The 22,313-nt window shown below is 57.7% G+C and overlaps 1 protein-coding gene across 6 annotated transcripts; it reads right to left on the bottom strand.

Moving 5' to 3' along the window:
* Window positions 1–3,272: 3,272 nt before the first annotated feature.
* Window positions 3,273–20,961, bottom strand: xrcc1 (X-ray repair complementing defective repair in Chinese hamster cells 1). Of its 6 annotated transcripts, none has more exons than XM_069940075.1 (17): window positions 20,770–20,961; window positions 19,799–19,891; window positions 18,340–18,447; window positions 17,501–17,659; window positions 16,590–16,670; window positions 15,483–15,597; window positions 14,890–15,023; window positions 14,229–14,370; window positions 13,549–13,765; window positions 12,281–12,397; window positions 11,529–11,625; window positions 8,963–9,080; window positions 7,425–7,482; window positions 6,641–6,756; window positions 4,827–4,917; window positions 4,216–4,291; window positions 3,273–3,961 (listed from the first exon to the last, which is right to left on the bottom strand). In XM_069940075.1, the coding sequence occupies exons 1-17, from the start codon at window positions 20,818–20,820 to the stop codon at window positions 3,848–3,850; spliced, it is 1,887 nt and encodes a 628-aa protein (XP_069796176.1). In that variant the 5' UTR covers window positions 20,821–20,961; the 3' UTR covers window positions 3,273–3,847. The 6 variants fall into 6 exon arrangements, with proteins under 6 accessions (XP_069796176.1, XP_069796174.1, XP_069796175.1 ...); XM_069940073.1 differs by having other exon boundaries at window positions 3,274–3,961; window positions 7,425–7,485; window positions 15,483–15,594; XM_069940074.1 differs by having other exon boundaries at window positions 3,274–3,961; window positions 7,425–7,485; window positions 8,963–9,077.
* Window positions 20,962–22,313: the final 1,352 nt, after the last annotated feature.

Below are 22,313 nucleotides of genomic sequence, written 5' to 3' on the forward strand. Positions count from 1 at the left end.
GACGATAAAGTGGGGTGGGGGGGGGGGGGTGGGAGAAGAATGAGAATTAATTTTGTCCATGTGAAAGGGAAAAGAGAGACAGGTCATGGGGGGGGGGAAGAAAAGGGTGGCAAAGGGGGTTGGTTTAATGGAAATTGGAGAAGTTGACATTGATGCTGTCCGGTCGGAGAGAGCCTGGATGGAAAACAAGGTGTTCTTCCTCCAGTTTGCGGGTGGTCTCGGCCGTACACAAGACCATGGACAAACGTGTCAGAAAGGGAACGGGAAATTGAAAATGGGAGACCCACGCTACTGTGGAGGGCAGAGCTGAGGAACTCAACGGAGCAATCTCCCAGTCTGCATCCGGTCTCTCCAATGTGGAGGAGACCATAACGGGAGCCCCGGACTTCAGGAGGACCAGGAACAACTACCCTCCATTTGAGACAGTAGAGAGCACCAAATTTTTACTCCAACCATAGCGTCTATGCACTGTTTGACCTGCTGAGTTTCTCCAGCATTGTTTGTACTTCAAATTTTCATGTTTTACTTCCACTTAACTAGTGACCTATTGTCCTATTGTGGACACTCAACATCTCATTTGTCAGAAAGGTGCAACAGCACTTCCTGAGGAGACTGAAGTGGTCACCATTTTCCCAACCTTCTGCACGGGCTCTATCGAGAGCGTCCTGGCCGGGCTGCATCACAGCGCGGATGCGTTGCTGCAGAGAAATAGATTTTGGTCAATCCACAGGACCATAGGAGTGGCAGAGGGGGTCGCTGGAAACTTCTTCCCCCACCCACCCCCCCCCCCCCACAAATGACATGATCTACTGGGACCATTGCCCGAAGAGGGCACGCAAAATCATTGAGGACCCCCTTCCACCCCCCAACACAGCTGCTCCGACAGGGAAGAGATCCAGGAGGATCAGAGCCAGCACAACCGGGCTGAAGAACAGCTTCTTCCCACAGGCAGTGAGAACGCCAAAGAAATCGCTCGCACTGACCATCTGAGACTCTTATCTTCCCAAAACAATATTTATTTATAAATATGAAAACTGCCTATGTATTGTCTGTATGCATGTGCTTTATGTTTGGTTTTTGGTCTGTGTGCTTTTCACTGAGGACCGGAGAACGCTGTTTCGTCGGGCAGTACTTGTACAATCAGATGACAACAAACTTGACTCGAGATTACCCCACCATTCAATTGCAAGCTGATCCATTTTGCCTGCTCCCTGCCCTAGCTAATCAAGAATTCATCAGGCTGCCCAGTTGGCGTAGTGGTTAGTGCAATGCCTTTACAGCACCAGCGATCGGGACCTGGGTTCAAATCCCGCGCTGTCTGTAAGGAGTTTGTACACTCTTACTGTGTCTGCTTGAGTTTTTCCCAGGGGCTGTTTTCCCCCCACCATTCAAAACATAACAGGAGATGGATGTTAATTTGGGCCGAAATGGCCTGTTACTGTGCTGTATATCTAAATTTAAAAGTTTAAATCTCTGCCTTAGAAACTCCCAATGACCTGACCTTCACAGCCACCTTTGGCAACAAGTTCCACAGATTCACCACCATCTGGCTTATTAGGCAGGGGAGTGGGAGAAGGGATCAGCTTGCAATGGAATTGGCAGATCGGACCCGATGGGCTGAATGGCATACTCCTCTGGTGGATGCAGAGTGCATGGACTAACACCACTCGGGGAGGTGGGAGTATCTTCACACTCCTGATCCATGCCTTGCAGATGGGGGAGTGGTGGTGGAAATGCGGCAGATGCAGTACATGAACTAACTCCACCCAAAGGAGTGGGGTGTGTTCATTCACCTTTCTGACACCTTTTGACAGGATGGTGGTGGATGCAGAGTGCATGGACTAACTCCACCCAGGGGAGTGGGGTGTGTTCATTCACCTTCCTGACACCTTGTTGACAGGAAGGGGTGGATGGTGGTGGATGCAGAGTGCATGGACTAACTCCACCCTGAGGGGGGTGGCATTCCTCATATTCCTGACCCATGCCTTGTGCATGGAGAGAAATGGGTCAGATGTGGAGTGCACAGACTAATTCCATCCAGGGGAGTGGGGCATGTTCCCTCACTCTCCTGACCTCTGCCTTGTAAACGGGGGTGGGGGGAAATGTGGAGGATGCAGAGTGCATGAACTAATTCCGTCCAGGGGAATATTCTCTCCCTCTCCTGACTCGTCCCTTGTAGACGTGGCAGTCAAGATCCCCAGCCTTTTACGCTCCCTCAGCATTGAGGCTGGTGCAGCTGAAATTCCAGTCAGAGGTGAACCCTCCCAAGAGATGAAGGGTGGAGGATATGGGGCGATGGGAGGTGGTCAGACCCTCCCATTAGGGATAGTCATTGCCTGATGTGAATGTCTCATCACTGAGAAGTCAGTATGCGGAAGATGGAGGAGGTCTTGCTGCTTTATAAAAAGTTTTAACGCAAGAGGTGAAACAAATCTTGAGACTTGGAGAGAGCAGTGTGTGACAACCTGGTTATAATTTCTCTTTATTAAAATAAACACAATGAAAGATGAGGTTGGAGACTTTGACCTCAGCGGTCAGACGTCCTTAGTGAGAGAGTGTCTGGGATAATTCTGGTCCCAATCACCCCGCTCAAACTCCGAGAACAGGGTGCAGGAAGGACAGGGAGTACAGGAGGGAGAGCAGGAGGGTTGCATAAGCGAGAGGATGGAGGGAGGTGGGACAGAGAGAATTAGGGGATGGAGGAGTGAAGGAGAAAGGGGGAGGGAATTGGGTAATGAAGGGCAAGAGAAGGAAGGAAGCGAGAGAGAGGGGGAGAGAGGGGGGGAGAGAGAGAGGAGGGGGGAGAGAGAGGGGGGGGCGAGAGGGGGGGGGGGGCGAGAGGGGGGGGCGAGAGGGGGGGGGCGAGAGGGGGGGGGCGAGAGGGGGGGGGCGAGAGGGGGGGGTGGCGAGAGGGGGGGGGCGAGAGGGGGGGGCGAGAGGGGGGAGAGGGGGGCGAGAGAGGGGGGGGGCGAGAGAGGGGGGGGCGAGAGAGGGGGGGGGCGAGAGAGGGGGGGGGCGAGAGAGGGGGGGCGAGAGAGGGGGGGGCGAGAGAGGGGGGGGCGAGAGAGGGGGGGGCGAGAGAGGGGGGGGCGAGAGAGGGGGGGGCGAGAGAGGGGGGGGCGAGAGAGGGGGGGCGAGAGAGGGGGGGCGAGAGAGGGGGGGCGAGAGAGGGGGGGCGAGAGAGGGGGGGCGAGAGAGGGGGGGCGAGAGAGGGGGGGGCGAGAGAGGGGGGGGCGAGAGAGGGGGAGGGGGGGGCGAGAGAGGGGGGGGCGAGAGAGGGGGGGCGAGAGAGGGGGGGGCGAGAGAGGGGGGGCGAGAGAGGGGGGGCGAGAGAGAGAGGGGGCAGGGCGAGAGAGAGAGGGGGCAGGGCGAGAGAGGAGGGCTGAATGAATGGAGACAGAATGAGGGGAAGGGACGGAGGAAGGCGAGGGGACGGAGGAAGGCGAGGGGACGGAGGAAGGCGAGGGGACGGAGGAAGGCGAGGGGACGGAGGAAGGCGAGGGGACGGAGGAAGGCGAGGGGACGGAGGAAGGCGAGGGGACGGAGGAAGGCGAGGGGACGGAGGAAGGCGAGGGGACGGAGGAAGGCGAGGGGACGGAGGAAGGCGAGGGGACGGAGGAAGGCGAGGGGACGGAGGAAGGCGAGGGGACGGAGGAAGGCGAGGGGACGGAGGAAGGCGAGGGGACGGAGGAAGGCGAGGGGACGGAGGAAGGCGAGGGGACGGAGGAAGGCGAGGGGACGGAGGAAGGCGAGGGGGAGAGAGAACAGGGAGGGGAGAGCAGAGTAGGGGACAGAGGGAGAGAGGAGGATGGGGTTAGGGGAAAGTGGGTTAGGAGTGCAGGGTGGTCTAGATGCTGGGGACCACGACGAAGGGCTGGTGGGGTACCAGCCTCTGCCTCTCGTTACAGGTGTACACCCAGCGGGGGCGGACGAAGGCCAGGTTCGAGTTCTCCATCAGCGCCTGCCGGGGGAGGGGAGCAGACTCAGTGCTCGGATGTGATCGCTCTCCAACCCCACCACCGTGCTAACCCCACCTACCACCCAGAACAGGAGTAAGGGTCAGCGAGGAGGAGCAGTGGGGAGGAAAGGGGTGGCTGTGGATGGAGGGGGCAGTGCGGAGGGAGGGGGTAGCCAAGGCAGGTGGGATAAGCAAGGGGAGAGGGCGCGGCGAGGAGGGTGGAGAGGGGGTGCTGACCTTGACCTTTGTCCCCTCACCTCATCGAATCGGTCGTCCCAATCCTCAGCGGTGACTACAAAGTTAACACTCTCACTCATGTAGTCCTCCAGGGACCTGCAGAGGGGGAAGCAGAAAGAAGAGAGGGGCCAAATGGCCTCAGCAACTCTGGCGCGGCAGAGAACAAACCCCATACCCCTACATTCACATCCAGAGACCAGAACTATGTGCGACCCTCCCAGTGTGGTCTCACCCACATCCTGCGCAATTGTAACAGGATGTCCCAGCTATTGGACTCAGTGCCCTGACAGATGAAGACGAGTGAGATCAAATGCTTCCTTCCCTGCCCTGTCTACCCGTGTCCCCCACTCTCAGGGAGCAATGTAACCTGTAGGTGTTCTATCCACACTGTCCCTTCCTCATCACCCTCCCCACTGCCCCTCCACCTGGCTGCCCCCTCCTACCCCCACTGTCCCTCCCTCCACTTCCACCTATCTCTCCCCCACCACTCAATCCCTCCTCACTGCCCCCTCCCTCCCTCCCATCTCTCCTTCCCCCTCCTCCCATTTCTCTTCCCCATAATGCCTCCCACCCCCACCTCCTCACCGCCCCCTCCACCACCTTCTTTCTCCCTGCCCGCCTCCCTCCTCACCCATTGAACGCGGTGATGTAACGTGTCAACAAGCGATGCTCACTGCCGGGAAACTCTCCATACAGGAGGAAGTGTTTGCCCTGGAAGAGATCTGCAGAAAGGAGATGGGGAACGGTCAGGCCGGGAGTGGGACTGTGGCACGCGCCAGGCAGTTACGGTTCAGCGGTCCCATCCCAGCATGGATGGACAGACAGCAGGGTGACAATCTCAGGAGGGGAGTTTAATCAGGCTGGTGTGTGGAGGTTAGAGAGGCAAGGTGAGAGTGGGGATGGGGCTACAGAGGGGTAGGGATAAGGAGGAGGGGGCAGGATGGAGAGGGGGCGCAGGACGGAGAGGGGAGCTGTGACAGGACGGAGGGGGGAGGGGATAGAGGGGTGAGAGCCAGGACAGAGGGAAGATGGGAAGGCCAGGACAGAGGGGGAGGGGTGTCAAAACGGAAGGGGGAGGGGGAGAACAGGACAGAGATGGAGGCGGGAGAGTGAGTCAGGACGGAGGGGGGAAAGTGGGTCGGAACAGAAGAAGAGGGGTCAGGACCGAGGGGAGGTGGGGTCAGGACCGAGGGGAGGTGGGGTCAGGACCGAGGGGAGGTGGGGTCAGGACCGAGGGGAGGTGGGGTCAGGACCGAGGGGAGGTGGGGTCAGGACCGAGGGGAGGTGGGGTCAGGACCGAGGGGAGGTGGGGTCAGGACCGAGGGGAGGTGGGGTCAGGACCGAGGGGAGGTGGGGTCAGGACCGAGGGGAGGTGGGGTCAGGACCGAGGGGAGGTGGGGTCAGGACCGAGGGGAGGTGGGGTCAGGACCGAGGGGAGGTGGGGTCAGGACCGAGGGGAGGTGGGGTCAGGACCGAGGGGAGGTGGGGTCAGGACCGAGGGGAGGTGGGGTCAGGACCGAGGGGAGGTGGGGTCAGGACCGAGGGGAGGTGGGGTCAGGACCGAGGGGAGGTGGGGTCAGGACCGAGGGGAGGTGGGGTCAGGACCGAGGGGAGGTGGGGTCAGGACCGAGGGGAGGTGGGGTCAGGACCGAGGGGAGGTGGGGTCAGGACCGAGGGGAGGTGGGGTCAGGACCGAGGGGAGGTGGGGGTCAGGACCGAGGGGAGGTGGGGTCAGGACCGAGGGGAGGTGGGGTCAGGACCGAGGGGAGGTGGGGTCAGGACCGAGGGGAGGTGGGGTCAGGACCGAGGGGAGGTGGGGTCAGGACCGAGGGGAGGTGGGGTCAGGACCGAGGGGAGGTGGGGTCAGGACCGAGGGGAGGTGGGGTCAGGACCGAGGGGAGGTGGGGTCAGGACCGAGGGGAGGTGGGGTCAGGACCGAGGGGAGGTGGGGTCAGGACCGAGGGGAGGTGGGGTCAGGACCGAGGGGAGGTGGGGTCAGGACCGAGGGGAGGTGGGGTCAGGACCGAGGGGAGGTGGGGTCAGGACCGAGGGGAGGTGGGGTCAGGACCGAGGGGAGGTGGGGTCAGGACCGAGGGGAGGTGGGGTCAGGACCGAGGGGAGGTGGGGTCAGGACCGAGGGGAGGTGGGGTCAGGACCGAGGGGAGGTGGGGTCAGGACCGAGGGGAGGTGGGGTCAGGACCGAGGGGAGGTGGGGTCAGGACCGAGGGGAGGTGGGGTCAGGACCGAGGGGAGGTGAGGTCAGGACCGAGGGGAGGTGGGGTCAGGACCGAGGGGAGGTGGGGTCAGGACCGAGGGGAGGTGGGGGTCAGGACCGAGGGGAGGTGGTAGGACGAACAGGGAATCAGGACAGAGGGAGGGGGGCAGAAGGGGGAATCAGAATGGGGGGGGGGGCAGAATTAATGGTGTGGGGGTCGAGAAACTCACCAGGCAGCTCCGGGATGGGCAGGTCAGGACTGACTCCATCCTCGATGTCAGTGTTCTCGTCGGTGGAGGCTGTGTACGGATCATCATTGTCTCGGTGGTGAATGTGCTCCTGGACCCTATCCAGAAAGGTCAGAGGTCACTGCAGAGGTTATTATCCCTACTCCCCTCCCTGTCTCTGTAACCACTCTGGTCTCCTACACCCCTCCATGTTTCTGTAACCCGCTCCAGTCCCCTACACCCCTCCCTGTTTCTGTAACCCGCTCCAGTCCCCTACACCCCTCCCCGTTTCTGTAACCTCCTCGGGTTCCCTACACCCCTTCCTGTCATTCCCTCCACCTCTACCTGTCTCTGTAACCTCCTCCGGTCCCCTACACCCCTCCCTGTCTCTGTAACCCCCACTCTGGTCCCCTCCACCCCTCCCTGTCTCTTTAACCCCCTCCAGTCCCCTACACCCCCACTCTCTGTAATGCCCTCCGCTCTCCTACACCCCTCCCTATCTCTGTAACCCCTCCAGTCCCCTACACCTCTCCCCATCTCTCTGTAACTCCCTCTGATCCCCTCCACCCCTCTGTCTCTATTACCCCCTCCAGTCCCCACCACCCCTCCCTGTCTCTGTAACCCCCTCCAGTCCCCTCCACCCCTCCCTGTCTCTGTAACCCCCTCCGGTCCCCTACACCCCTCCCTCCCATCCCTTCCCGCAATCTCCCTATGAGATCGGGTGGGATTCACTCCCCTCCCAACCCCAGGGGATGTGGGATTTTGGGAACATGGCCTGCGTCCCTACCTTTTGATCTCCTCCTCCGTGTCACAGTCCGAATCCTCATCCACCGCCACCTCGTCGCCTGCTGCAGGGTAGTGTGCGCACAAATGTTACCCCTTCCACAGGCCCAGCAGGTAGTGCTGCTGCTTCCTCTGCCCTGGAGACCCAGGTTCAATTTCACCCCCATCCCCCACCGCTGGGCAGAGTTTTCAGCCCCTCTCCCTCTGTGACCCCCTCGCATCCCCCCATCTCCCCCAGATCCCTATGATGCCCAGGGTATCAGTCAGTAAATCAGCCCTGAGAACCGCCCCACAGCATTTGGAACAAGTATATTGTACAATGTATATCTGTAACGAACAATCCGACTTGATGAGACAGAGCAGGGAGAGGGAAGTGGTGCAGTGGACTGCAGTAAAAGGTGGGGCTCTGGGGTACGTTGTTGAACAGAGAGGCCCCGGGGTACAGGGACATCGTTCCGTGAGAGTGGGGACAAAAGTAGATGGGGCGGGGAAGGGTGTTGTAGAACAGAGAGGCCCTGGGGTACCGAGACATCGTTCCCTGAGAGTGGGGACCCAGGTAGACGGGACAGGGAAGGTTGTTGTAGAATAGAGAGGCCCCAGGGTATAGGGACATCGTTCCCTGAGAGTGGGGACACAGTAGATGGGCCGGGGAAGGGTGTTGTAGAACAGAGAGGCCCCAGGGTACAGGGGCATCGTTCCCTGAGAGTGGGGACACAGGTAGATGGGGCAGGGAAGGTTGTGGTAGAATAGAGAGGCCCCGGGGTACAGGGACATCGTTCCCTGAGAGTGGGGACACAGGTAGACAGGGCGGGGAAGAAAATGCTTGGCCAGGCTTGCCTTAATTGGTCAGGCTTGCCTTAATTGGTCAGGCTTGCCTTAATTGGTCAGGCTTGCCTTAATTGGTCAGGCTTGCCTTAATTGGTCAGGCTTGCCTTAATTGGTCAGGGCACTGAGTCCAGGAACTGGGACACCCAGCTACAACTGTACAAGAGACCACACTTGGAGTATCACTAGCAGTTTTAGTCGACTGGCTGTGGGAAGACATCACTTGGCTGTGGGAAGACATCACTCAGCTGGAAAAGGTGGGGGGAGAAACAGAAAAGATTCAGTGGGATGGACCCGGGACTGGAGAGAGGGGCTCGAGCAAGAAGGAGAGGTTGGGTCATTTCTCCCTGGAGTGTTGGACATTGGGGTGGGGAAGAACCATTTTATGGTTTATACAACTGAAAGGGACATGGATAAGGTGGAGGGTTTCAGGAAAGATTTTAAGGGGAACTTCTCCATATTTTGTTGGGGTGTGGGTCTGTGGAACGAGGAGATGGGAAAGGCAGGAACATTTATGCCTTTTGGACTAGTCTGGGAATAGGGAAGGTTAAGAGGGAGATGGGCTGAATGCAGGTAAACAAGACCAGCTCAGGGAGAGAACTGGGCCTGCAAGGAGGAGTTGGGCTAAAGGGCCTGTGCGACCAGCAGGAGTGACAGGGAAGGAAGGTTTCCTGGTTCGTAGCCTTGGCGGCTGATTGCACCCAGGAACATTCCTACCTGTCCTGTCCTCCTCCGTAGATCCTTCAGAATCCCTGTCCCCCAGGCGGGAAGTGCTGGGAACTTCCTCCCTCTGCTGAGGCCTGTGGGGATCTGGCAACTCCTTGCGGGGTACCTGCTGGGGGACAGGTGGTCAAAGAGGCTCTCTCACTCCCCATTCAAGGAGAATCGTTAACGTGGGGGTTAAATGCGGGTGGGGGGGGGGGAGGAAGAGATTGAATGGGGAGTAACAGCCTCCATCTCTGCATCTCCTTACCGCCTTTCCTCTCTCAGCACTCCCACTTCACTATCACTCACCCCCACACCTGCCCACCACACTATCCCTCCCCCCGCACGCCGTCCTCCCCCCGCACGCCGTCCTCCCCCCGCACGCCGTCCTCCCCCCGCACGCCGTCCTCCCCCCGCACGCCGTCCTCCCCCCGCACGCCGTCCTCCCCCCGCACGCCGTCCTCCCCCCGCACGCCGTCCTCCCCCCGCACGCCGTCCTCCCCCCGCACGCCGTCCTCCCCCCGCACGCCGTCCTCCCCCCGCACGCCGTCCTCCCCCCGCACGCCGTCCTCCCCCCGCACGCCGTCCTCCCCCCGCACGCCGTCCTCCCCCCGCACGCCGTCCTCCCCCGCACGCCGTCCTCCCCCGCACGCCGTCCTCCCCCCCGCACGCCGTCCTCCCCCCCGCACGCCGTCCTCCCCCCGCACGCCGTCCTCCCCCCGCACGCCGTCCTCCCCCCGCACGCCGTCCTCCCCCCGCACGCCGTCCTCCCCCCGCACGCCGTCCTCCCCCCGCACGCCGTCCTCCCCCCGCACGCCGTCCTCCCCCCGCACGCCGTCCTCCCCCCGCACGCCGTCCTCTCCCCCATCTGCCCACCCTCCTCACCGCCTCCTCCCTCCTCACCGCCTCTCACCAGAAGTGGGGAGGGGAGCTGGAGAAAGGGAGGGAGGGGGATCGGGAAAGAGAGAGACAGAGGTAGGGGACAAATGGACATTGGAGCTGTCAATGTGGATGCCGTCTGCTCAGAGACTGTCCAGGATTCCGAGTCCTCTCTCCCCTTGTGCCTGTAGCGTCTACCCATCCATTCGTCTACCCATCCATTCCTCACAGAGGGGAGGTGGGCAAATGGTGCTAGAGTAACAACCTGCGTCTCAATGTGGACAAGACAAGGGAGATGATAGTGGACTTCAGGACGAAGGGTGTCCATTCTCAACGACACATCAATGGTTCCGTCATGGAGAGTTTGGGCAAAGTTCCTCAGTGTGAGTGGGACAGACACCCATTCTTGACCCACAGCACCACCTCATCTGTCAGGAGGGACCAGCACCACCTATATTTCCTCAGGAGGATGAGGTGGGCAGGGCCAATGGGGACCCAGCTCAACAACATTCTACAGGAGCACAGCCAGAGTGTCCCACCACTGGGTAGGATGGTAGCTGCAAAGCATCGGACCGGAAACAATAGAGGGTCGTCAGAACAAACGGGAAGACCACTGGGGTCGCCCTTCCCTCCAATGACGACTTTTGCCGGGAGCAAGAGCTCAAAGAATTATCGAGGACCCCTTTCCATCTGGCCCAGAGGGTCTCTGACCCACTGCCATCAGGAAGGAGGTACAGGATCATCAAAATCAGGACAGCCAGGCTGGAGAATAGCTTCTTCCCACCGGCTGTTAAATTGATGAAGAATTTTCTGTAACTGAGTAAATCATCCCAAAATATTTAAGATCATAAGATATAGGAGCAGAAATAGGTTATTCAGCCCATCAAGTCTTCCCCGCTGATCTATTTTCTCACAGCCCCATCGCCCGGCCATCTCCACATAACTTTCCAATCAAGAATCTATTAATCTCTGCCATAAGTACATCCAATGACCTGGTCTCCACAACCACCCATGGCAACAGATTACACAGATTTACCGCCCTCCGGCTGAAGAAATTGCTCCGCATCTCTTCTAAGTGGACGCCCTTCGATCCCGAAATTGCGCCCTGGGGAAACAACCTTTCTACATCGACTCTGTCCATGCCTTTCAACATTTGAAATGTTTCAATGAGATCTGTGTGTGTGTGCGCGCGCGCATGTGTGCATGCGTCTGTGTCTGCGTGTGCACACACGCTTGTGCGTGCACGTATCATGTTATGGAGAAATGCTGTTTCATCGAGTTGCACATGTATGGTCAGACAATAATGAACGTGAATTTGAAGAGGGGAGAGTTGGTCAATGCAGGAAAGAATACAGCCTCCCCCACCCCCACAGCAGGGTTCTCCTGCCCGGGGGGGCAGTGGGACATCGAGTTGAGGGCCACGAGATCACGTGATCCTCTCCTACAAGAAATGCTGTTCACGTTCAAGGGAACTGGGTCGAAACAGCATTCATTGCTCCTCACTTGGGTTGGGGTGGGGGGGGTTAAGGGTAAGGGTCAGCTCGTGTGTGAGGAGGAGGGTAAAGGGTCAGTGTTGATGGGACAGTCCCCATTGTTACCGGTGGGGCTGGAGATCTGGGATTCAGGTGATGGGCGTCAAACATGCCCCCTGCTGTCTCCATTGAGGGGCTGAAAGGCCTGCTCCTGCCCCCTTCCCTACCTTGCGCTCCAATGTTTGCGGTGGGGCTGACTTCGGGCTGTGTCCCTTGGCCTCCTCTCCTTCCTCACTGCTCGAGCCAGCACCGTCCAGCAGGTACCTGTCGGTGATGAGGGGGGTGGGGGGAAGGAGAATCGTTAACATGGGGGTTAAATGCAGGGGGGGGAGGGAAGAGATTGAATGGGGAGTGAGAGAGTGGAGGGGAAAGAGTCGGGGAGGGGAGGGAGGAATAAGGGGAGGGAGGAATAAGGGGAGGGAGGAATAAGGGGAGGGAGGAATAAGGGGAGGGAGGAATAAGGGGAGGGAGGAATAAGGGGAGGGAGGAATAAGGGGAGGGAGGAATAAGGGGAGGGAGGAATAAGGGGAGGGAGGAATAAGGGGAGGGAGGAATAAGGGGAGGGAGGAATAAGGGGAGGGAGGAATAAGGGGAGGGAGGAATAAGGGGAGGGAGGAATAAGGGGAGGGAGGAATAAGGGGAGGGAGGAATAAGGGGAGGGAGGAATAAGGGGAGGGAGGAATAAGGGGAGGGAGGAATAAGGGGAGGGAGGAATAAGGGGAGGGAGGAATAAGGGGAGGGAGATTGGTGGGTGAGGAAAGGGGAAGTAGAAGGAATCAAGGGGGTAGGAATCGGGGGAGAAATTGAGGGGGGTAGGAATCGGAAGTAAGGAGAGGAATCGAAGGGGCTAGGAATCGGGGGGAGAGGAAATGGGGGGGGGAAGAGAACAGGAATCAGGGGAGGGGGATTTTGTGCCCACCGTTTGTGTGAGAGCCTGCGTTTCCTCTTGTAACAGTCCAGTATCCAGTCCTTCCTGACGACAGCTCCACCGAGTGCTTTCACCTGCGTGTACTTGGGGGTGTTGGCAAAGGCACAGCTGGAAAACACGAGGGGGAACAATTATGCCGGCGCACCAAAGAGCAGACGGCCCAATCTGTCATCTCCAAACCTGCAGGACTGTGGACAAGGGTACGCCACAATCGACCGTCGCATGTTGTGTGGTGTCGACATTTCTCTCAGTGACCGAGGAGGTTTGTTCTGGCGCGAGGGTCGTTGAAGGAAGCCCTGAGATGTACTATATTGAGATTCCTTCCATCCCCGCAAGAAAACAGTCAGGGAGTTGTCGTCAAGCCACCGGATCGGCTTGGTTGGCGCAGTAGTTAACGCAACGCCTTTACAGCGCCAGCGATCGGGACCAGGGTTCAAATCCCACGCTGTCTGTAAGGAGTTTGTACGTTCTCCACGTGTCTGCATGGGTTTTCCCTGGGGGCTCTGGTTTCCTCCCACCGTTCTATCCATACTGAGGGTTGTAGGTTAATGGGGTGTAATTGGGCAGCATGGACTCGTGGGCTGAGGCCTGTTACCGTGCTGAACGTCCAAATTTAAAATTTTTAAAAGAGGGATTGTTTGTTGGGTTGAGTAATGTACAAAAGTGCTGGAGAAACTCAGCAGGTCCTGCAGCGTCCACAGGAGACAAAGATGTCTTACCAACGCTTCGGGCCTGAGCCCTTCGTCAACGTGTGAGCACATAGCAGGTAGGTGCCTGGATAAAATGGTGGGGGGAGGAGGAGGGGGGGGGGGGGAGGAGCACAAGCCAACAGGGAAGAGCCAACAGGGAAGAGGCCATACGTGGACACGAATAGGCTGGTGAGTATTAATCGGTGGCTCTGTAAAGGCAGAGCTGGGAGAAAGGAGACGGGGTGGGGGGGGGGGAGGGAGGGAGAGAGCTGGAGGAAAGGAAAAAATGGGATAGGGAAAGGGAAGAGATGGGGTCAAGGGTGGACAACCAGGGGGAGGGGAAGGGGGGGGTCTTACAGAAGCGGAAAAAGTCAGTGTTAACGCCATCCGGTTGGATGGTGCCGAGACAGAATATGAGGTGCTGTTCCTCCAACACAAGGGTGGTTTCAGTCTGGAATGCCCGTGCCCCTCCATATGCTCCAGAATTCCCTGAGCCACCACAAAGCAACCCAGTAACCCCAGGGCTCCCTTCCATGCGACCCACAATGCCCCTGAGCCCCCTCCACTCACATCAGGTGGGTGCACTCTGGGTCCCAGTCGCTGCGGTATCGCGCCCCCATCTCCAGGGCCTTGTCCCGCAGCTCCGATCGGAAGGGGTTCTGAAACCCACTGAGGACGAGCACGGCGCCCTGCAGGATGGAGCGGAGGTCAGTGGGCTTGGCCCCTGTGAGCCCCTCTGTGTCTGGTTTACTGGAGGGGGGCTCCGACTTCGCCGGTGGGGGTTCGACTGTGGGTGGATATGAAGGGGGGGGGTGGAGTTGTTACCTCGTGTCAGAGACCTCACCCCCAAAACAAGCTCCCATCTTCCTCCCTCCGCCACTCCTCCCAACCTGCCCTCCCTCCTCCGTCACCCCTACCACTTTGTCACCTCCCCTCCCTCCATGTTTCCCCCATCCTCACCGCTTCCTTGCCCTCCTCACTGCCTCACCTTACTTCTCACCACCTCCCCTCCTTGCCTCTCCTCCCACCTGACTTGCTACCTCCCCCTCCTCACCACTTCCCCTCCCACCTCCTCATCACCCCCTCCTGGCTTCTCCTTCCCATCCCCTCTCCTCACCTCTCTCCCACCCCCTTTCTTGCCTACCCACCTACCTTTCCCTCTCTCCCACCTCCCCTCACATCTCCCACCTAGCCCTCCCCCTTCCCTTGCGCCTGACCCCTTGTGCCCCCAGCCACCTCAACATCCCCACCTTTCTGCCGCTTCAGGGTGGGCTGTAATGGACTGGTCTTCTTCCCGGAACCTTCCAATGCTTCCTTTTCCTTCCGTACTACTGGAGGGTTGGCCTTCTCCTTCGGGAACTCAAACTTCCGCTTGGTCCGCGGTGCGTCCGCCTGTGGCCGACAGGAGCCTGGGAATCAGGGTGGGATCTAGCACCCTTCCTGAAAATAACTGTCCCTGTCTCAGGAATAACCATCCTGGGAATAACTGTACCAGGAATAATAGTCCCTGTCTCAGAAATAGCTATCCTGGGAATACTGCCCCTGATCCAGGAATAACCGCACCCAACCCGGGAATAACCAACCTGGGAATAACCGCACCTAACCCTGGAATAACCATCCCTGGAATAACCTCCACCCATCCTGGGAATAACTGCACCCAATCCAGGAATAACCCCCCAACCCTGGAATAATCATCCCGGAAATAATCTCCACCCTTCCCAGGATAAACCGCACCCAACCCAGGAATAACCAAACCCAAACCCAGGAATAACCACCCCCAACCCGGGAATAACCTTCACCCTTCCCAGGAATAACCGCACCTGACCTGAGAATCACCATCCCGGCAATAACCACGACCCTTCCTGGGAATTTCCCTCCCCACAATTCTCAACAATGGAAGGCCCACCGTACCTTGTCAGTGGGCGAGCGGGCAGCCAGCTGGCCCGGGGTCCTCTCGGCGCCTCCAGGGGCATCCACTCCACTTGCCTGCAGGGTGGCATCAGCATAGCTCGCCCCCAACCCCTGACTCGGCGGCGGAGGGGATGCTGCCGAGGAGAGAGACAGGGTCAGTGTGGGGTTCTGGAAAGAGGGATACAGGGAGATGCAAGGCCTGGATGGGGGAGGACGGGACATCTGTGGGGGGAGGAGATGGGGTTATGGGGAAAGCTTGTGGGAGGGTGGAGGGCGATCCTGGGGACTGGGGTGATGGGCAGAGGTCCTGCAGATATGTTAGGATGGGTTCCAGTGGACGGAGCGATAGGGATCTCAGGTAGGTGATGGGTGTATGGGGAAAATCCTCAGGATTGGGGGGAGAGATTGTGGAGGGGGGAGGGGAGTGGGGATCCTAGGTGCGGGGTGGGGGAGCAGGAAACATGGGGAGAGATGTCGCGGCAGTCAGACACACTGGCTCAGGAACTACCCCCTCTTCCTCCCAGGACAGAGGTTGGTTGGAGAGGAATCCACCCACCCCAACCTCCCCCCTCCCCCTGTCAGCCACAACCCACCTGTGGTGCTGAGGCGAGGTCTGCTCGCCCGGTTGAACAGACTGCCTGGTTTGAGGCCCTCGTTACATCCCTCCTCCTCCTTCACCACAAACGGACCCAGCCAGGTCACCTTCTGCTGGAGAGAAACCAGGTTCACTCTGTGTCTGACCCTGGGGAATGTGTGATAGGACGGAGAAGGGGGAGTTTAACTCTGTGTCTTACCCCAGGAGTGTATGATGGGATGCTGCAGAGGGAGTTTCCTCTTCACTCTGTGTCTGACCCCGGGAGTATGTGATGGGATGGTACAGAGGAAGCCTCACTCTGTGTCTGACCCCGGGAGTGTGTGATGGGATGGTACAGAGGAAGCCTCACTCTGTGTCTGACCCCGGGAGTGTGTGATGGGACGGTACAGAGGGAGCTTCACTCTGTGTCTAAACCTGGAAGCATGTGATGTGATGGTGTACGGGGAGTTTCACTCTGTGTCCAACTCCGGGAATGTGTGATTGGACAGTATGGAGGGAACTTAACTCTGTGTCTAACTTCAGGAGTGTGTGTTGGGATAGTGTGGTGGGAGCTTCACTCTACATCTCACTCCAGGAGTGTGTGAAAAGCTTCAGCCAAAATCCTTCCTGCCATCCTGGGATCTATCTGCCCCTCCTCTTGGATTAAGAATCCATTCGCCTGTTCCCTCTCAAGATTCCATTATTGTCGTGTCGTCGTACAGAACATGTAACATTACACAAAACTGCCTTTGGCCTGCCTTAACAGTCGCCATTAGATTGGTGTCGCCTGGCTCCCCTTAAAGTGCAAGGGAAGGAGAAGCATAGACACACTCTGAAGGCACTCTGAGTGCCATTGATTCGCCTCCCGCAGCCTCTGCAGCTGCACAGACTCTTGTTCAATTCAGTGGCAACACGAGCTCCAGGTCCAAACCTCCAACCAGGAAATCTTCAGTGCCTGAGGCCCCTTGGGAGCACTTCTTGCCACCCCACCCACCCACTGATCTTTCTGTGCGAATGATTCCCCAGTGCTCCCTTCCTGAGCCCAATACCCTGCCCTCTTGTGACCATGGGCTTGGGGTGGGGGGCGGCGGTGGTGGGTGGGGTCGGGTGGGTGATAGCCACTCACCGGACTGCTGGGACCTGCCATCTTCTCATCCAGGTCAGGACCGGAGTGAAACCTGATGAAAGAGAGTCCATAGCACAGATTCTGCTCCGGGTGTGAACGAGGGCAGGTGGAAGGGAAGAAATGAAGAAAAATGAACCAACACGACCAGTCTTGCTGCCCCATCCTGGTCCGAGAACACCTCCCGGTCAGCTCCCAGGGAATTATCCTGTCGTTCCGTGGAAAAGGAAGTTGTTCTGCGCATCTCTCCTGCCTTACAACACCAGAGACCATTCACCCTTCTCTCTGGCCTACGGCACGGTGACAGCAGGCAGTTTAGCCCTTCTCTTGGGCCTATTACAGAGGACAGGGGGCCATTCAGCCCCTCTGGATGAGAGGAGGTGGGAAGAGAGGAGGTGGATTGGGGAGGGAAGAGAGAGGGTGGGTGAGGGGATGGGGAGGGTGAGGGGGAAGAGTGGGGGTAGGTGTGGGTGAGGAGCGGGGAAGTGAAGATGGTGTGGGAGAGGTGGGAGAGGGAGATAAGGGGAGGAGGGAGAGAGGTGGGTGAGGGGGAGGTAGGAGAGGGGTGGTTGAGGAGGGGGCAGAGAGGTTTGTAGGTGAGGAGAGGGGTGAAGGTGAGAGGAGGGATTCCCAATCCCATCCTCTCCTCATCTGGAAAAACCCTTCCCATTCCCGGAACCTGGCCTGTAATTTATAATTAACAGCCACCCCTCCCCCACCCCCCAACCACAACCACCAGTCTCTTCCCACTCCCTCATTTCAGAATATTCTACTAGAGGAGGTGGGAAATCATCAGATTTTTCCCCGTAGTCTGGTTCGGCAGGGATTGGAGGACAAATGGATATGGTTGAACGACCCCCACGGAGTTAACCCAAAGATCAGAGTGGCTTCCCAGCCCACCCCGGCCCCCTCACCTTGTTGTAGGGCTGGGTGCAGACCACTTTGACCCGGTCCCACTTTTTACCCAGAACACCCTTGGCCAGCTTGTCTGGACCAAACATGCGGACGCGGTTGAGGTTGTTTCCGCTCCGGCTCTCCATGGGAGACATGAAGAAGGAGGAGACGAGGATCACCTGGGAGGGAGGAAGTGGAGAGGAGTTAGGTCAAAGTTGGGTGCTGCAACAGAACCAAGGAGGAAAGGCCGCCACGCCCACCAGCTGGAGAGAGACCCTGGAGCTTGGGGGTGTTGTGGTGGCAAGGGTCAAGATGGGAGGGGTGTCGGGGACTACAGAGACAGGGAAGGGTGTAGGGGACCACAGGGGGTTACAGAGACAGGGATGGGTGTAGGAGACCATAGGGGGTTACAGAGGCCAGGAGGGGCCCATGGGGGGGGGGGGTGGGTTACAGAGATGAAGAAGTTTAGGGAACCAGAGGGGGCTACAGTTACAGGGAGAAGGTGTAGGAACCAAAGAGGGGTTGCAGAAACAGGGAGGGGTGTAGGGGACCAGAAGGGGTTACAGAGATGGGGACGGATGTAGGGGACCGGAGGGGATTACAGAGACGGGGAGGGGTGGAGGGGTGGAGGGGCTTACAGAGACGGTGGGGTGGAGGGGATCAAAGGGGGTTACAGAGACAGGGAGGGGTGTAGAGGACCGGAGAGGGTTACAGAGAAAAAGTGGGATGTTGGGGACTAGCTCAGAGGAAAGGTCGCGGATTAAATCTCCCCCTTCAGAGGAAGGGCTGGCATGGAACCTGGGGATCAGCTACCAGCACGTCAGTGGGTTGAGTTTTCAGACGAAGCACATGATCTCACCTCAAAATCCTGTTGGCAGGCCGACATCGAATTTCCCACCAACACTTCCACGAAAGCCGATCCCTCATTGCCAATATCGATGCTGTGAATCAGCTCCGCCTTCTCAAACTGCGCGGGACAAAGACAGCAAGTTCACCAGGAACCTTCTTCCGAATCAACACCCTCCCCAGATGCACAATATAAAATGCAGCAAACGCTATGGGCTCATTCCTACAGGTGGACTGCGGAGAGTGTTCTGGCCGGTTGCATTATTGCTTGGGACAGAAGCGCCGACTCTCAGGTCAAGAATAAACTCCAGAGGGTTAACTCAGCCTGCAACATCACAGGCACCAGACTTCACTCCGTTGAGGATGTCTACAAGAGGTGGTGTCTGAAGAAAGCAGCCTCTATCCTCATGGATGCCCACCACCCAGGCTACACCCGGGAAAAAGGAGCCTAGACGAGCACTCAGTGGCACAAGGACGGCTTCTTCCCCTCTGCCGTCAGATTCCTGACGGATCAATAATCCAAAGACATGGCCTTACTTTTCGTGCACTACTGTTGTAATTTTTTTTTCCAAGAAATGTCGTTAGATGGTTATAATATGAATGTTTGCACTAGGATACTACTGCAAAACACTGAATTTCATGACTTGTTCACGACAATATATCCTGATTCTACTTTTTCCAGGAACATGCAGTTAGAGACAGGCAGCAAATGGAAGGTCACATTATTAAAACATCCTGATAAGGGGTCTTGTCCCAAAATGTTGACTGTTCACCCCTTTATCTCTGGGAAAGACTGCATCAGTTCTGTGTTCCTGAGTCAGATCGCACCGGGGACACCGTACACAGCTCCTGGTCTCCGTATGCCTTGGTTAGACCACACCGGAAAAATTGCAGTTCCCGGTCTCCATATCCCTGGTTCAAATCACACTGGGAGCACCGTGCAGTTCCGGGTGTCTGTATCCCACACCAGGAGCATCGTGATGTTCCCGATGTCTGTATCCCACACCAGGAGCGCCGTGAAGTTCCTGGTGTCTGTATCCCACACCAGGAGCACCATGCTCAGTACCCAGTCTCTAAATCCCTGGTTCAAATCACACTGAGAGCACTGTGCAGTTCCCGGTATCTGTATCCCCACCAGGAGCACCGTGCACCATTCCCGGTCTCCGTAACCCTGGGTCAGACCATTTCCCAGTGGGGACACACCCTCCAAACCAGGAAACTTAAGGAACCCCTTCGCTGCTCCCAACACAAGCGCTCACAGCCAATGGCAGCAGTGAAGCACAATTCTGTCCTTGGTGATCACGGAAAAAATGGGCAAAAGCCGGCCTTGGTGTCAGGAGTGAACACCGCCATCAAGAGATAGAAACTGCTGGACTGTTGGAGGTTCTTGGGGTGGGTGACGGGACTGTTGGAGGTTCTTGGGGTGGGTGACAGGACAGTTCTCCACCATCAATACTCAGTCCGCCACACACCTGGAGGATGACCGATATCTGCTTCTCTCCTTTGTCCCTTGAGCGCCACTTGCGATAGGTGTCCGCCTTCAGCAGGTTCTCTGCCTTGAATGTCTGGGGAGGGGTTTGAGCAGACACAGATCCCATCAGGCCTCTGAACGCAGGTGGAGTAGGACACAAGCCCACCATCTAGGAATGGCCCCATCCTTCACTTCCTCCCCCACCCTCCAATCCCTCAAACCTCACTCCACCTTCCCATGAAACCCTCCGATTCCCTCCTCATCCCTGTATCTGTACCCCCTCTGCTCCCCTTCTCCCTTTCCTGTCTCTGTAACCCCCTCCGGTCCCTGACACCCCTCCCAGTCTCTTTAACCCTCTCCGGTCCCCGACACCCCTCCCAGTCTCTTTAACCCTCTCCGGTCCCCGACACCCCTCCCTGTCGCTGTAAATCCTTCCGGTCCCTGACAGCGCTCCCTGTTTCTGTAACCCCCTCCGGTCACCGACATCTCATTCTGTCTCTGTAACCACCCCCTCCTGTCCCCTACACCCCTCCCTGTCTCCATAACCTCCTCCAGTCCCTGACATCCCTCACTGTCTCTGTAACCCCCCTCCGGTCCCCCACACCCCTCCCTGTCTCTGTAACCCCATCCAACATATCATCCAACCTGACTGCCTATCACCTGACCACTGACCCCCAACACCCCCCAATCCACATAACCTGAACCCCCACATCATCTGACACTTGCCTCCCAAGTCACATGATCCCATATCACCTGACCACTGAATTCCCCCAGACACTTCCTGACCCTCTCACATCACCTGACGCTTTGTCACCTGACACACACCCACGTCACTTCACCCTCTATATCACCTGACCCCACATCCAGATCCCTCCACATCACCTGATCCCCATGTCATCCCCATGACCACCCCCGATCAATGCCACCCTCAGCAGGATACCATAGCATGAAGCCAAGGCCCAGGCGGCTCACCGGGTCCTCGCTGCTGCACGACACCACATGCCGGAGCTTCACCTCGGGCATTTTGTTGGGGGGGGGGTGATAAAACCTCACACTGGCGGCCCCACTACCGGACCGGGGAACTTCTCACGGATCCTTCCCGACGCCGCCGCCGCCTTGAAATCAGGTTGTTTTGGCGCGCCTCCTCATTGGACTTCCGTTTCCGGGTTAGACAGCGAAACTCCCACCTTTGCAGTGGTAGACGTCCTTAAATTAGTTATTCGTGCGACTTTCTGAGGGAAAATCTTTTTTTCAATTCCTTTCAAGTTTTAGAGGATGATTATATCAATAGTTAGGCAGCTGGCAGAATGTCAGGGATCTCAAGGGGGAAAAAAAATGAGTGCGGCCATGTTGCATACTGGCTACGTGACTGCAACATTGGTGTGGGAGGATCGGTGCGGCCATGTTTTCTATTGGCAAAATGGCTGGCTGTGGCTGCAGCAACTCTGAGTGAGGTCTCAGGAGGCCGGCGCAGACTTATATCCCGGAGGGTGATTGACACCTGACCGGGTGGGGCTTGAGCCATTCAGGCCGACTGATTGACAGCTGGCCAAGTGTTGTCCTGTCCCCTTACACTCCTGCAGGTGCAGAGGTTGCCTCCTGCAATAGGCCGGTGGTTTACCCCCACAGTGCCAGAGACTCCCATATTCCCATCTAGATCGACCGCACCACTGACCACAAGAGGAGATACCGTCCAAGCCCAAGATTGGCCTCTAGCGCTTCCTCAGCCACGCACAGTCCAGTCTCCGTACCCCTCTGAAATGATCAGTGTCCCCTCGCATGTGGGTACCCCTTCGCTGCTGGCATCTGGAAAGAGAGTTTCGGTGCCACAAGACTCACCCCACCAGGTCCAGCAATAGCTGCCCCCCGCCACCCCCCCCCCACCATCCGAACCCTTCATCAAGGACTCTTGATTTTTCTTTAATGCACAGTCAGTTTGTTTACATTCCTTTACCCTTTTACACGTACATGCAGTCTTTAGCTGTAGGGGAGTAGAATGATTGAGACAAGACCAGATTCTCAGAGGTTTCCCAGGGCAGCATCAGCAAACACCAGAGGATGTCTGTACAAAGGGAGGGGAATTTAGGGGTAAGTTTTATAACACAGAGGATTGCCCTGTTGGGGATGGGGTGGAGGCTGAAACGTTGGGGGCATTTAACAAACTCTTAGGCACACAGATGGAAAGAAAATGGAGGGTTACGCGGTAGGGAGGGGAAGTACTTTTTAAAAACTTTTTAGGGAATACATGGATCAGCACAACAATGAGGGCTGAAGGGCCTGTACCTGTACTGTGTTGTTCTCTGATCTATATGTGGTCATTCTGCCTGGACCACAGGAAAAAGAATTTCAGGCTTGTATGTGATGTTATGTATGTTCTGTGACAATCAATTTGAAATCCCACAGCAGGGGTGCTCATTAGCACATGATAGGACATCCCTGGACCTTTATGGACCATTGGGACCATCACTTAGATTCTGGGGCAGTTTACAGTGTAGGGGACCGGAGGGGGTGGGGTT

Source organism: Narcine bancroftii, chromosome 5 (assembly GCF_036971445.1).
Source record: "Narcine bancroftii isolate sNarBan1 chromosome 5, sNarBan1.hap1, whole genome shotgun sequence".
In the NCBI taxonomy this organism is placed as follows: Eukaryota; Metazoa; Chordata; class Chondrichthyes; order Torpediniformes; family Narcinidae; genus Narcine; species Narcine bancroftii.